We start from the raw sequence: 15,695 nt of genomic DNA, 5'->3' as shown, positions 1-15,695 counted from the left end.
GTAATGCTTACTGAAAGACCTAACAATATTACAGTAATAGTAGACCTTTTTTTAAATTTTGATAATTGATTAGCAATACTTTTTTTAAAGTTTTTATGTTGAGATGTTATTTCAGAGCTACAGTACATCCAGAGAGACAGTGTATACTTTTATAGTATACCATGCCATACCATTAGAAAATGTAAATGATTTATGATGATATCAAATGTTGCTTCAATATATTCTTTACAATACTGTAGTCAGTCTAACAAACATATCCTACTAACTGTTCATTAAACTTTATTGCACAAAAATGGTTGGTGGTAATATTAATGGTGGCCCAATGGCAAAATTAATTATTGTGATACTGTACATAAACAAGATATAAATCAGTATAAAAATTACTTTATTATTTTTTACTAAATTTTGCTTGTCCACCACAGTGGCTGCATGAGCCAGTACACAACAGTACAGGGTAACCTCCACTCATATCCAAAGATGTACTTTTTGTTATTTAAGTACACATGAGTATAAATATGTGTACACTTGACATATGGTTTATACTTGTTCTATCACCATATTTGTTTTAGTGAGGCTTGAACCATTAAAGTTATAAATACGGTTCCACTATAAGATTAAATGTGCACTTATTATAACTCAACGTAACTCAACTGAAAGAAACTACAGTACTTACTGTATGTCAACTTTCTAGCAACTGGAAAAAATAAAACATGTCAACTAAAAGTTGCATTCAGTTGAGGTCAGTTGCAGGCCAGTTAAGGTCAGTTGCGTTCAGTTGCAGCAACGATGAAGATGAAAAAAGCTGTAGTGGTTCATTTCACATTTACTATCTATAAAGATCATCGATAATTGGTTCTTTTAGTGTACAATATCCCTAGTCTAGTATACAGGTTACTGTACTGTACTGTATGTGATTTTTTAACCCCAGCGCCTTGTGTGTGCAGTTGTTGAATAATATACCTTTTCACGCTGCTGCTCTAGCCCGCTACGTCCCATTAGGACTACTCAATCAGAAGCTAAAGCAAGCAGCAGTTATAGTTCTAAGGACGACAGTTTTGCGAAAATGGAAACTCCACTATAATTTATTGATTCCAGCTGCTACAGTAGACCCAAAAAACGTCTGGGAAAAGAGTCTATTAGGACATGTCATGCTAAAATTACAAATCCCAAAGCATTTCTGGTACTGTCAGATATTCATTTAATTATTATCAAAACAGTCCATTAAAGTTTGTGTTTGTAATAGGATACTTCACACTTGAAATATCTAGAGTTGTGAGTGACCCCCAGACTTGACCTTAGCAATAAAATTAACTAAAGTGACAGAAATTGAGTATTTAAAAAAAAAAATTATATTTATTCACATATAAAAAGAGAAAAGAAACCCAAAAACCATTGTCTGACAGACAATTTAAGTATTTGTTGCTTTTAATTACATTTTTTTCAGCTAAAATAACTATTATGTGACAATAAAATGACACATTAAAAAACATTTGAAATAAACAATATTTTTCAATAAGCGAGCAGTGTTTTTTGTAAGAAATATTTCTTGTTTAAAATGTTAATCTATTTTTGCCCAACAGTCATCAAAACCAAAAGCAGGAATATACTGCTTCCTGATAGAAGAAGTTAGAGAAACAACGGAGCTTGAATTACCTGGAACGAAACATGCTTTTGCTTTAAAGGTAAATTTACTCATTGTCATCCAGAAATGTAAATGTCTACTGTATATCATGCCTAGCTTTACCTGGATAAAGTGAAATACAATTCAAGATGAAGTAAAAATCTTATGTTGTAAATTATTGAGAAATAATTTTTTTTCAGTTAAAATTGTCAAAAAGAACCAAAAAAAATCCTCCATTTTCAATATTCAAGAACAGTATTTTAATTTTTTCCAAATTGAACAAAAGAAGACAAATTTAACATAATACTCATTATTAGCAACTTGACAATAAAACAAATAAAGTTTAATTTTAGTTTGTGTTACTTTTTAAATTTTTAATTAAATTGGTTTGATCAATTGTACTTTACAAAAATTAAAACGTGTCATGAACATTCAAATTACTCTTGGTTAGTGTCTCATCTTGGTCAATCTTGCCAATTAAATGCAAGTTTAATTTGTATGTTCACAAATGGGTGACACCTTTACTACACATGCTTTAAATATTATAACAGTACAAAAGACCTTTTGTACAATGCTGTATTCACATCAAATGTCATTCTGATTGGTTAATATCTAATAACCCTTTCTAGAGTATGGATCCCTTTATGTCACTAATATTAGTAATTTGCAAGACTATTTTTTGCTTTAATTTACAGTTTTTCGGGAAAATTATTTTGTTTCGATCCAATTTTTGGTTTAAAAAAAAGGAATTTTTACTATTAAGTGACATTAAAATGGTATATTAAAAACTATTTTTTCCAGGGGGAGAATCAATACATCCAACCATGCCTCATTGAAGTACAGTAGGAAAAAAAAAGTGCCTGCAAGATTTTGATTATGCCAGGGCTACTGTATAACTGTACACAATTCAAGTACATCACACAGACATACATTTACATATAAAACATTTACACACACGGTTTACAAATTACTTCACATTGTTTCACATTCATGAAAAGCCAACACAATGCACAGAGGTCCCAACTTGGGAAAGTCCATTTGCAGGAGATTTTGTCGTGAACCACATTTTCGTAGGGGCGTCAAAAGTCAACGCGCGGGGAATCGAAAATCAACGCGTGTCGTTTACGTCTCTTAATTAACTAAATATGTTACTTACATATAGTCAGTATACAATATTTACACATAAGTTGGCTTAATTTTTACATAGGTTTATCCATCAGTATTTTTACATTCTTATTTTTTTTATGGACACATCCTCAGTACAAAGAATTTTAAAAATATATACTGCATGTATTTTATTAACTAAAATTCAGTATATAAAATAATTTAACTTAATTACATAATGTACAATATTTACACATGATAGTATTGCCCAATAGAATTTACTCATTTTTTTTAGGCACAGGCCTAGCCTAAGGGCTTCTACTTCTAGGTCCTAGCTAGCTACCATTTTAAAACTCAAAAACAATCGAAATAACTATTCCGAATCCGTCTTATGCTACATTACGCGAGTTAACATATTATTTCAGATGAAAAACATTGAGTTTTATATTGTTTTATCCATACGTAATTACACTGGCATTAAAGATAACATTAAAATGTAGGCCGTTTATGAGCTATTTCGCCGATTTCTTATCGCCGGGAAATTTTCCACCACCAGCGACATCGATCGATCGAGGAGTAGGCCTAGAGGCTAGAGCCAGAGGCCTAGCGTGCATGCCGGAACGGGTGGATTATTGCTATATAAATAACAAGTTTGAACAAAAGAGCTTACGAAAATCTTAGGTAAATTTTTATTAAACGTAGGCCTACTTGCTTGGCGAATCCATGCCTTTTAAATCATTTAACATGTTCCTATTATCGAATCGTACAGTAAAACCAAATAAAACACCGCCTCAACAACCTCGTGCGATGTGCGATCTGTTGTTCTTTGCAGCGGATCAACATTGGTAGAGTTCATTAATTATGAGGGTGTTTAAAAATGTAATAACTATTAAAAACGTGTCTCAACCACTGTGCAAAGCGTTTATTTAGTTAAAACTTGGATCCTCCCCAAAATTGATAATCGCGTATTCCGGTTACCACGTGATTGATTCACGGTTCGTTGCACGCTTCTTTTTTTCTACGTCCGGCGTCGTGTAGTACCGTGCATGTTTATATTATTGTTACGGTTTAACAAAGGCAGTGCATACAAATAAATATACAATAATAGACCACGGAGACTGCATGAATAGACATTGTTTCAACATCCTGCCTCACTTTTGTATTGTTGATCTGGGCTGAGCCTGGGCGTAACCGTAAATCAATTTGGCCAAAAATATGGGGAAATTTGAAAATGCTGTAAAAAAAATCAAAATGCGGTAGAAAACGTCGAGATAGCGGTAGCGCGGTAGACTACCGCGAGTAGCGGTAGACTTGTTTATTTTTATTGTTATTAATATTATATTATTATACTGTTTATTTCACTGGTCAGACCTTGATTCATTGTAAGTGTAGTGAATCAATAGAACTTTGAACTTTTAATTGTAGCTTTATTTACTACAGTATAATACTTTACAGTATCTATTTTTTTGTCAAACTTCCTATTGCATATGTATGGTAAATTATTTTATGTCCTCAATACTAACATTTTGATTTCATAAAATTAAAATCTAATTTAAAAATTCAATTACTGTAAAATTCAAATTTATATTAAATATTACATACGGTGCAGTACTACTAGTCATCTGACGTCGTTTTATATTGTCATATATTTCTGCTGGGTACTGTACGTCAGTACTACCTCCACCCACTGATTGATTTTATTATCTGTATCTTTCCTATTTTGAATTTTTTTCTTTAAACTTTTCTCTAAACTTAACATAAATGTTGCAATGGAACAGCAGCCGGATATGTCGTCCATGAGGAGACGGGCACAGCATACAGGAGCCATACACGGATTACTTCATGTACTGCAGTAATAATGTGTTATTATACTGTGTATTGTAATAGTTTGTTGTATTTACTGTTGTTCCTGTCTATGTTTTGTCGTGATCAATATTGTATAGTATTTTTAATTTCATTTAAATTGCATTTAATAAAGTGTCCTATATTTTTAAACACTTTTTATTACTTACAATTACATGTAGATTTTGATGGAAAACCTACAGTATAGTACTCACTGATTTTGGGTGCCCATAATATAAATCGCATTTTAATCTTTAAAGCATTTAAAAAATCTATTTTTATGTGGTACTTTAAAGGACAACTTTACCGATATCGTTGAGTGAATCCATCACATCATCACATACGTCATTCTTTTAGCTACCTCGGGGGTCAATACCAAAGTGTGACAATTTCTAGTAAACACACGTTTTAATAAATAAATCGTAAAACATATAAATGTTGAATTTTGTTGTTTTTTTTTTTTTTTTTTTGCCTATCTGCATATTGAAGTGTTTCTTCAAAATAACATGTACTGTACACTAAAACATTTTGGCAAATTTAAGCCTAATGCAGGTCAAATTAGCAATTGAAATATAATTAAATAATATGAATCTTGTACATTAACAACAATGAAAACTCATGAGGTAGATTTTGCTAAGCACACTTGACGTCACAGCAATTTACAGCTACGGCTGTATGGCGAGCGTGTGTTGTGATATTGTAATGTAAATCTCACAATTGTTCTGAGATCATATACATACTGTACATCCCTAAGTTGTCAAAATAATATTTTTCTTGGTAATGTTGTCCTTTTAGTTTCAAAATGTCGTGTTCATACATTATCATACTTGTCTTATCTTAAACAAAATTTTAACTCCTACTTTAGTATTAAATTAAGCATTAATTTATAATGTCCTTAATATATTGTATATTTTTAGAGATGTTTTGATTGATATTGGCAAAGATGTGTTTGTATAGTAATGCTTGACTGTAGAAGGAAAATGCATGTTTTCGCATTATATTTTCAGCAGTTGTTTTTTTTTTTTTTTCAAACAAGGGGGAAAATACACCTTCAAAGAGACACTTTGTTTAGGTTTCAAATAGGTGTTCTATGTACTGTAGTACAGGTACAGCATAGTTTATGATGATGGGTGGGAGAATATTTCTATGTGTTGAAAGATTGACTGTTCTATTCAATAAACAAGACTATGAGATTAGATTGAAAATATTCTTCCCATTGAATGATACAACACAATTACTATTTGTTCCATAACACATCATTATTTAACTTTTATTCAGCTACGTCCATCTTAAATTGAATGTAAGCTACACAGTACAGTAAGCCAAACATTTGGCTTTAGAAACAAAGCAATTTCAGATGGTGCACCTACTGGTTGGATGTTTATATTTTCACTACCCTACCTACAGTATAAAATTCTCTAAATTTCAAGGCTCTGTCTACAAAATGCATGTGTTATAATAATTTATTTTTACATATTTTTATGTGTGTATGTGTGTTATTACATTTTTGTTGTGTTCATAAAAATTGTCTAATTTCCTTTTTTCGCACTATTTAAATGATGCTACTTGTTTTATGTTTTGCATTTAATTTGGATAATGATGAAGGGTAGGGAATTCTAAAATTTCAAAATATAAATAAAGGTACCCATTGAGAATGCACTGCTGTATGTTCAAAACTGTACAGTACTTATATGCCAATGAAAATGACCAATTATTCCAAATTTGACCTGAAATTGAAAGTTATTAAACTTCTTATCGTAATCAAAAGATGCTGTGCAAATAGATTAATAAGTTATAATGGTTAAGGAAATACAGTTATACAGTACTTCAATGACAAATTTAAAATGATCTTCTTCTGTATAGCTGCATTCGCACAGACTAAGCACCAGGGTGTATGCAAACCCAGGTTCATCGAATCAAGTGAGTTCACACAGATGTAAACCAAACTCCCATTCTATTTACTTTTTATTTGTGAATATTATAATTGTTTTATTATAATCTGGTTATGATGAAGTTTTGTAATGCTTATATATATTGTAAGATTACAGGATGTTCTGTGCAGTATGGTATGCTGTAAGCACCAGTGCATCTTACTGTACTTACTGTACTAAACTCATAGTCTATTTCGTGCCTAACTTACCTGGATAAATCAATAGCCCTTTCTACTCGAAGAGCAAGATATGCCTTGAAAAGTAGAAATTTTTATTGAACACCCCTTTCCACAAATGCTTTAGTCCACAAATCACTATCATTTTTTTTTTATTTCGAGACATAAAGAGTAAACATGTCTTCAAGAGAGCTTGTATGTACAGTGGTATGCTGTTGCAATATATATATATTACATAGCCTATGTAAATACTGTACGTGAACGTGATTGGTTGAAATTGGTTTCTGAGGGTCCGCCCATTGTCAGGAGTTACAATTTGGACTAGACGGATGGTCACGCTGTGAGGAGTTTGTTGCTTGAGCGTGAGGGGCCTGCGGTAGAGGACCTAACAGGCACTAATTAATCGCAGGCTATGGCGGTGCTGCTCATTCATTCGAACACTGCTCCTCCATTAAAAACGCAGGATAATGGTGACCCATGAGAACTCTTCCAAGAAAGAAGGTTCCTCAGTATTCCTCCCCTCATATCATACCAGTTGGTACTGCCTTCCCATATTATATCAATAATACAAGTGTTGTCGCTGGTATACGACAATTACAGGATCTTTCCATACAAAGATTAGAGGAATATCATAGTGAGAAGACTTGCAGGTTACTTGCGGGGTTTGTGCGGTGCTTGACCAAATTGTCATCCACTGCAGGGACAGGTGGAGCGTCGTGTTGGTACTACCGTCCCTGATGCTTAATGTCGTCCAGCCGAATTTCTTAAAGTGGTGCACATGCCAACTAACCTGAGGCGGTACCTCAGGCCAATTATGTGCTGCAGTGTCCATGTGTGAGCTGATGTGCTCATACTCGTAGTTTAAACAAAAGCAGAAGGCCTGCCACCTAGGTACCCTGTTCGGTGTACCTAGTTCAGAGTGTTCGGACGGTTCCAACAGTTCTCGAATTCCTACTGTATAAGTCGACTGCTGTACGTGCAAAGTCAACAACTGAAAATTGAGTTATGCGCTTTATCGGTCCCTCCTCCACCACCAATTCACATGCATCAGTTGCATAGGTGTTGTATACAGGTAGTGCCAGCTAAGTGGCAACACAGTCAACATTCACCCCATCGTTATCTCCATCTATCTTGTCGGTTTATCCAGATAAGCTAGGCATGAAATAGACTACACAAACCAACAGTGGTGTTGGTAGTCTATAAGTGCCAGCTTACCTGGATAAACGCCCTCCCACCGTCCCCTCAGACAAGAAGTCTGGCGATGGGGAGGCTCCCACCTGAGGACATAGTTCATGTACTATACCATTTGTGGAGAGGGGTGTTCAATGAAAATTTCTACTTTTCGATGTATATCTCGCTCTTCAGGGAGAAAGGGGCTATTGTCGGTTTATCCAGGTAAGCTAGGACTTATAGACTATCAACACCACTGTTGGTTTGTGTAAATTTAATCCTGTATTACTTTATATTGACTTTTATAAAGACTACCTAAATTTGCCATTAACATTACAATCTAAAAAATAATCATGTAAGAAGTTGATCAGAGAATTATTTATTACCAATGTATGTACATTGCATGCTATACTGTAGCATGCATCTCAAATCTATAGTAAAGTACTATAGATTTCTAATATTGAAAAGTTTAAGCTATGACATGCTATTTGTAGCATTCAGTAATCATAATTACGGAGCTTTCAATTTTTTGAATTCTGCTAGTTTATTAGTACACAAGTGCAATTCAACCTTTTTTAGGTGTATAGGGTCATCGGGCAAACAAGAGTTGTTGATGTCATCTGTAAATGTTTTAAATGTCACTAGATTTTCAAAAATCGAAAGCTCCTTATTATTCAAATGTTGGTTTTATTATTAAATGAATTCATATGAACATGTTTTTAAATGAATAACAACGTTGCCTTTTTAGGCTGAGAATAATCTTGAATTTGTGATGGAAGCTCAGAGTATTGAGGACATGCAAGCATGGCTAGCCAGTATACAAGAGTCAATGAAAGTAGCACACAGAGGAGCTAGCTTAGATCGAAGGTAATTTTACAATTTTCTTTTATTAATATTAATTACATAAATTATCAAAAAATGATGAACACTACTACCTATTACACATCACCCACACACAAGATATTATACAAACAAATAATTACTGTTTATGAGTACAGTGGTACAAATAAGTGAAAGGAACTAATAGCAATTTTGTATCCTTGTTTTATAGGCGACCACTTCCCTCTGTTCCCGTTGATGAAAACCATCACATGGACTCACAACTGATGAGGAACAGCTTAGCAGTAGAAATTCCTACTGATGGTAAATATAAAATCATCTCATTTTTTAGTTTGGTCATGTACAAAGTCTCAAAAAGTTTTTGTCGAATTTTGAGGACATTTTGTTGATAGGTTAAGAGGGCGGGTGGCTCTCAGATAAAATGAATATGTTTCTTCTAGTATTCAACTTGAGCTCATCCATCGGTGTGAGAAGTATTCATAGAACAGATCTCTTGCACATCTCCAACAACTGATGGGGGCCGATGTCCAATTATTGTTTTTCTCATAGACATACAATATCTTAACAAATTTCAATTGTATTTCCGTCTTATAGGTTCAAGTCCAGATCGAAGTCCTAATACATCACCCCCACCACAAATACCACCCAGAGAGCCTTGTCCGCAACGGGCATCAAGCAGTGCAAGTTCAGAGCAAGCTATTACACCTATCACAGCCCCAGGTATAGCATGATACACTAAACAAAATGTTGAATAATCAACTTGAAAGTATTATACATATTCCATGCAATGAATTATATATCATGGAAAATTAGGATACTGCATGTATTCAATGGGTTGGTGCATGTAAAACTCAAGACAAGGTATAGACCAAATTGTATAGAGAATCACGGTGCTGACGTCATGACGATAAGTGGCGCTGCGTGGTTGCTAGCGCAACCAAAAATGCGTTCAGCCTGCCTGAGTGACTTCAAGGTCACCAATGGTTTGGAATAGGCTTATTCAAGTAGTCATTTTAAAACTTAATCATCTTGAATAAAAACAAACTAAAATTTCAAAATATCACTAAATAGTTGTTTTTAACAATTTATTTATTTTTCAACTACAGTTTAAGTTTAAAAAAATCAAGCTAATTAGATACATAATTTGATAGAAATACAGATCTTTACTGTTTATCAACATAGTATTAAGGCTGAACGCATTTTTTGGTTGGCTAGCAACCATGCAGCGCCCTGTATTGTTGTGACGTCACACCGTGATACTCTATAGTATTTTCGTGATCATGAACAAAATGCAATTAAACTGAAAACTTAAATAATAATAAACTTAAACGGTTTTGAAATGGTAACCACTCATGAGCTACAATTTCTGATATCAAAATATTGACTAGGTTTTTAAGACTCCCTTAAAACTTATAAACATACAGTAGTCAATATTTGTTGTATGTACCTCGATCATACCATCATATGAAGCTTGTTTTGCCACTACGTGAATTTATTCATACAAAATCAAAAAAATATAAGACTAGAACGAATAATTGAGATTTTCATTTATATCAGTCAGGTGATGCTTGTTTATGATAAAAATTCTTTTTGTTTGACTCCATGAAAAATATCAGGATGGAATTATATAAAACAACCCTCTAATTTGAACTTTACACAAGTTTAACTTGTAGTTTAGTACGTTTCTAAAGGCCATAATAGTACTTTTAATTCAATTAATATTTTATTCAAAATAAATGTATTTCTCGAGAAAATACCATAGAAAACTAATATTTAACAATAAACTACATCCTGAGAAAAATGAGGGATCCAAAAGTTAGCTACAAATTATACTTAATTATTAACAAATAAATAAAATCTAAAATGTTGAAAAAGACATGAAATTTGACATTTTTTTAATCAATTGTTTAATAACAGAATACAACAAGGGTATACAGAAAAAAGTACAATATAAAATGATTGTTTTAGGCATAGTAATTACAATAGCAATGATAGATTATTGAACTACTAGAAGGCAAGCCTTGTCTAATTGGTATATTTTACTTAATTATTAAAGAAAACAAATGAAATAGATTAATAAATATTAAGTTGCATAAAGTTAGAACAAAAACTTTAGAAACAATGCTTGAGTTTATTTTTTAATATCAATTGAGCAATAAATACAGAAACATGGTTTACATAAAATTTGAACTTTAAATTTGTTACATTAAAGTAATTATTTCTAATTCGTGAGATAGTGAGTACCATGTTTTAGGACCTTGGAAACCTATCATGCCTGCTAATTGTCTTTTTGGGGGCTTAAAATTCTATGATTCAGTAGGTTAAACCACGTCATTCAGGTATAATTTCCTATAACTTTTTGTTACACTACCGGATGTAGTTATCAGGAAATCAATTGACAGCAACTTGCACATTTTGGTATTACTACTAGGCCAGTAGTACTGTACTTCCTGGTTTGATAATAATATTTAAGTTTATTGTTATCACCGAGGTCTCTGAGTTTCTAACATAAACAATAGTGAAGTACAGTAGTCAGGCCTTACAAAATTAAACCCTATACGAATATGGTGCAGTCCACTCATGAACCATACAAAATATAAACGTGACCCTTGTGGGATTGTTAGCTTACCAAATTTACAAAAGAATTTTTTTTCTGACTATTTTTATCTAATATTTGTTTTGAAAATAAATTGGCTTACAGTATTCAAGTAGCTTCTAATATTTGCCATCTAACACAATCCCTTGAATGCTAAAAGTCAAATAAATAAATTAATAACAATAATGGATGGTTTATACTGTAATGTAATCTATATAATACATTTGTAAACTTTTGTTGTTTTGATTGCATAATTTAGCATAACTGTCCAAAGTTATGTACAGTATTTACGTTAGTGCATCAATATTGAGATATTCATAATAGAGGGCTCACTTCATCTAATCACTTTTATTGAATTCTGTACATTACTCATTTCTGATTTTCAGAAAGTGTTGTATCATCAGAAAAATGAGAATGACAAAGATATCTCTGGCCATGTTGAAAATAAAGAGTATTTAAGTTTTTAGTTTTATTTAGAAAAAAAAGTTGGATACAAAGAAACTTGCCTTTATTTACAAATGTACAAAGCAAGTACAGTTCATTTTACGTACTGTACGGGACCGAAAGGCATACGTAAAATCCAGGTTGACCTTAAATTGACCCCAAATACGTAGATCGTAGCTAAAAAGTCTGCCGTGTTTGCCTACTTTACTGTGTACAGCATGCAGGCAGTTGGTCCATAGCTAGGCCTTGCCTGGGCTAATCTAGGCCATGCTAGCAGGCCTATAAAGATGTGAGGCCTAACTAGAAAAGTACAGTATATACTGACTGTGATGATGTTTAAATAAAATATCAATGTTCTTGTTTTTTCTATAAATGAAAACATTCGCTGCTGTAGAAGGAATGTATGTGTGTAGCTTGTCTCACAGAGTTCCTCACACAGCCATGGCTTTGTGCTATGTTGTGACATCATCAGTCATTTTAGCGTACGTAAAATCCAGAGAACGTTAAAATCAGGACACGTAAAACAGAGGTTCTACTGTATTTGCTATATTGCATTATACTCTTGTTGTTTTGTAGAAGGCATGGTGTTAGTAAGTCCAGAGAATGACCATGTGTTAGCTAGCTACCCATGGTTCCACGGTACCTTGTCACGTATTGATGCAGCTCAGCTTGTACTACAAGGAGGCCATACATGTCATGGTGTGTTCCTGGTACGACAAAGTGAAACAAGGCGGGGCGAGTGTGTGCTTACATTTAATTTTCATGGCAGGCCCAAGGTACAGTATTACTTGTTATCAATTCATATAAAGAATATATAGTAGAATTTAGTGGGGAGATTCTAAAAGCTTAATGCAAGATACGCATGATGCAAGATACAATGTAAATTAGCTTCTGTTGTTTAACTAAAGCGTGGAAATTGATTGACTTCTATCCACATCATTGACCAACTCGCTTCCTCCATCCATTTCAATTAATATTGTTTTTCTTTTGAATTGGAACTCTTCTTTTTTTATGCCCACAACGCAAGAGAAGATTATTCTTATGCATGCATACTTTAAAGTAGGGAAACCCATTTTGGTATTTCTATAGAAGGTTTTGTTGCCCTACTATTCACTAAAAATGAGTCACAGTAAGCCAAATTTTAAATGCTAAACTGAATAAAAAAACAAGGAAAATTGGATTGCTGGATTCACCATAAGGCCTAGAAAATTTGCTATGTTCAAGCACTACCCTCTAATACTAATCAATTTTTGGGACTATGCTGAATAACAACATTTGAAATTTCATAATCTATCATAATAATAATAAATAAATATGAATAGATGAACAAATAGAGATGATATCAAGATGAATTTTTTTATTTTTTATCAATCTTTAGCATTTACGTTTACAACTTGATCCAGATGGAAAATGCAAAGTTACACACATATGGTTTGACAGTATATTTGATATGCTCGACCACTTTAGAACACACCCTATCCCATTAGACAGTCGTGACGGATCCAGTCAACCGGATGTTTCCCTCACAGTTTACGTACCAAACACTATACGTCCAAGAACACCGAGTTCGGCGGAAAGCTCCGATGGTAACGTATCATTCAATCCTGACGGCATGCCAATGTCGGAATTCACGGCACCTGGCAATAGCTTCTTCTTACCGATCAATGATCCGATGGCGAGGCCGCCGGCAAACGGTATAAATACAGATGCTGCGGATGACAATCATAGAGGAGGGCGTGCTGTGCGAAATCAGTATGCATTTGTATGATAGTGTTTTTCTAAGTGTGTGGGTTTTATGTAATTTGTTGCCATGCTAGGACATATTAGAATACATTGAATGTATTAAAACTGAGTTTGGAACGGACAGACAGACAAGGACGGGTCTATGCATCAGTTGAGGTTGGTAGGATTGCTCTTTGGGTCGTTTAAGGAATAATCCATCTATTGGCTTTATCAACATTTAATTTTACTATAAAACATAAAGGACAATTTATTGAAGATAATAATAACGGTGTAAACATTATTAATACTGTTATAACATCTTATTATTATTATTATTATTATTATGTGAGGACTCATTGTAAAGTGAGCAGCATTATTGTTGAGGTGCAATTGAATGTTTGTGTTCACCAACTTCCCACAGTTTGTTTTTGTATCATGTAGTTTGTTTCCTTTTAGTGATTACATTTATTTATACAGTATTTTAATCAATTTACTGCTAATCTTTAGACCAAACTACAGATTAAAGTTTAGTCTAAGAACGTATTGATTTTAATATGAGACATATTTTAGTAATGAAACGTTGTGTTCTACACTACTAATTAAACGCTGCTTGTAACAAAAATACTGTAGCATTTCTGTTACAAAATACATCCTGGCAAATAATTCTTAGAATACACATTTTGGTAATTTATTTGTGCATGCATTTTTGTTTGTGCAGTGGTATTTATTTAAATACACTCAAACATTTAAATAATAATAATACCTGTAAATTCTTACTGGATAGAACATGTTTACAGGGCATTGAAAATTCCAATACAGTACAATTTTATTTTTACAGTCTGAGAAATTATTAACTTAAATATTATAATTTTATCATAGCAATTGGCAGCATACAAAAATATTAAATTTTAAAATAAAAATATAATAAATAAGTATTAAATAATTAGTTAAATTTTTACAGGTAAACATTCTTTTCGATATATGTTGTGATCAAAAAATGATTGGTTATATGAGTGAGTTTTCATGCTAAGAATAAGTATTGATAAGATGTGATCATGGATATTAATAACATGCAATTCAATGCAAGTATTGATAAGATGTGATCATGGATATTAATAACATGCAATTCAAAGCAAATATTGATAAGATGTGATCATGGATATTAATAACATGCAATTCAAAGCAAGTATTGATAAGATGTGATCATGGATATTAATAACATGCAATTCAAAGCAAATTATTTGAGAATGTCAAGTATTGCTAACTTTGCCTCTTTATGGTATATCCCAAGCAAAACTTGAATTTCAAATGCAACGTAAAAGTACTTGGACCAATTACTAGTGATACTGTAGTTCAAATGATCTGTCATTGGTTGCATTGTTAGTATATCCTAGTTGTCAAGTTAAATCATCATTTCATTAGATTTCATTAATCACCATCAAATACCAAAATCAGGGAATTAGAGACCTCTTTTTACTGACGACACAAATTCACTGATTATCAAATATGTCAATATTGCTTATAACAATCAAAATCAGGCTCATGTAAACAATATCGCAGTTTTTGTTGCAGCTAAAAATTGAAAATTAATACTTGGAATATTTTCAATTCAAGTTCAAATACCAAATTTTATTTAATATTTACATTTAACACTCAATTTCTACTGCCCATAAATAAAAATTAATGATAAAAGTTTGCAAGTTGAAAGAATAGGTGCGGGTGTAACATTTCTATTATCTTTTCAACAATATTGATTATAACCAGACTTATTTTCTGACAATAGTAAAGCATGCTTCGTCCCTTCTTTTTTAAAGTGGTACAGTAGTACCAGACTTTTTTCTTGCCTTAAAAGTCCTTTAAAACCATTTTTTTATAAAGGGCTTGGTCTGCTTCTCCACTGTCAGAAAGTATTAGTGTTGTTATGAATGTTGTTGCAAAGGTTTGTATTTGATAAATAAACAATAGAAATGTTAAACCCAGAGCTAGCTACCCTATTAACTTAGATAGCACAATAAGGTAACATTAACCACAGGCTTAAATTGTATTGATAACAATAGTAGCAATTTAATATTACCAAATCACATAGAATTTGTTACAGTATGTATAATAGAAAACAATTAAATATTGTAAAATGATATATATTATCTATTGGCAAGGTTAACACCCATAGTGAATAAATATTCATGTAATTATGTTTTTTAAGACATTAAAAGCAACTATTAAATCAGTTACATTACGCAAAACAATTT

The 15,695-nt window shown here is 32.6% G+C and overlaps 1 protein-coding gene across 2 annotated transcripts in view; it reads left to right on the top strand.

Moving 5' to 3' along the window:
• The window catches only part of LOC140045005 (SH2B adapter protein 2-like), a 44,328-nt gene extending 30,209 nt beyond the window's left edge, over nt 1-14,119 (top strand). The window contains exons 2-8 of one of the 2 annotated variants that reach the window (XM_072089734.1): nt 1,581-1,682; nt 4,504-4,569; nt 8,593-8,711; nt 8,896-8,987; nt 9,279-9,404; nt 12,301-12,500; nt 13,103-14,119. In XM_072089734.1, coding sequence (XP_071945835.1) covers nt 1,581-1,682; nt 4,504-4,569; nt 8,593-8,711; nt 8,896-8,987; nt 9,279-9,404; nt 12,301-12,500; nt 13,103-13,492 — 1,095 coding nt within the window. In that variant the 3' untranslated portion in view covers nt 13,493-14,119. The remainder of the gene's footprint in view (nt 1-1,580; nt 1,683-4,503; nt 4,570-8,592; nt 8,712-8,895; nt 8,988-9,278; nt 9,405-12,300; nt 12,501-13,102) is intronic. The other variant, XM_072089735.1, reaches the window with a different exon arrangement.
• The last annotated feature ends 1,576 nt before the right edge of the window (nt 14,120-15,695 follow it).

The sequence above is a fragment of the Antedon mediterranea genome, chromosome 3, assembly GCF_964355755.1.
Source record: "Antedon mediterranea chromosome 3, ecAntMedi1.1, whole genome shotgun sequence".
Classification (NCBI taxonomy): domain Eukaryota; kingdom Metazoa; phylum Echinodermata; class Crinoidea; order Comatulida; family Antedonidae; genus Antedon; species Antedon mediterranea.
Note: the sequence above shows the minus strand (reverse complement) of the source record. Positions and strands in the feature narration are given on the sequence as shown.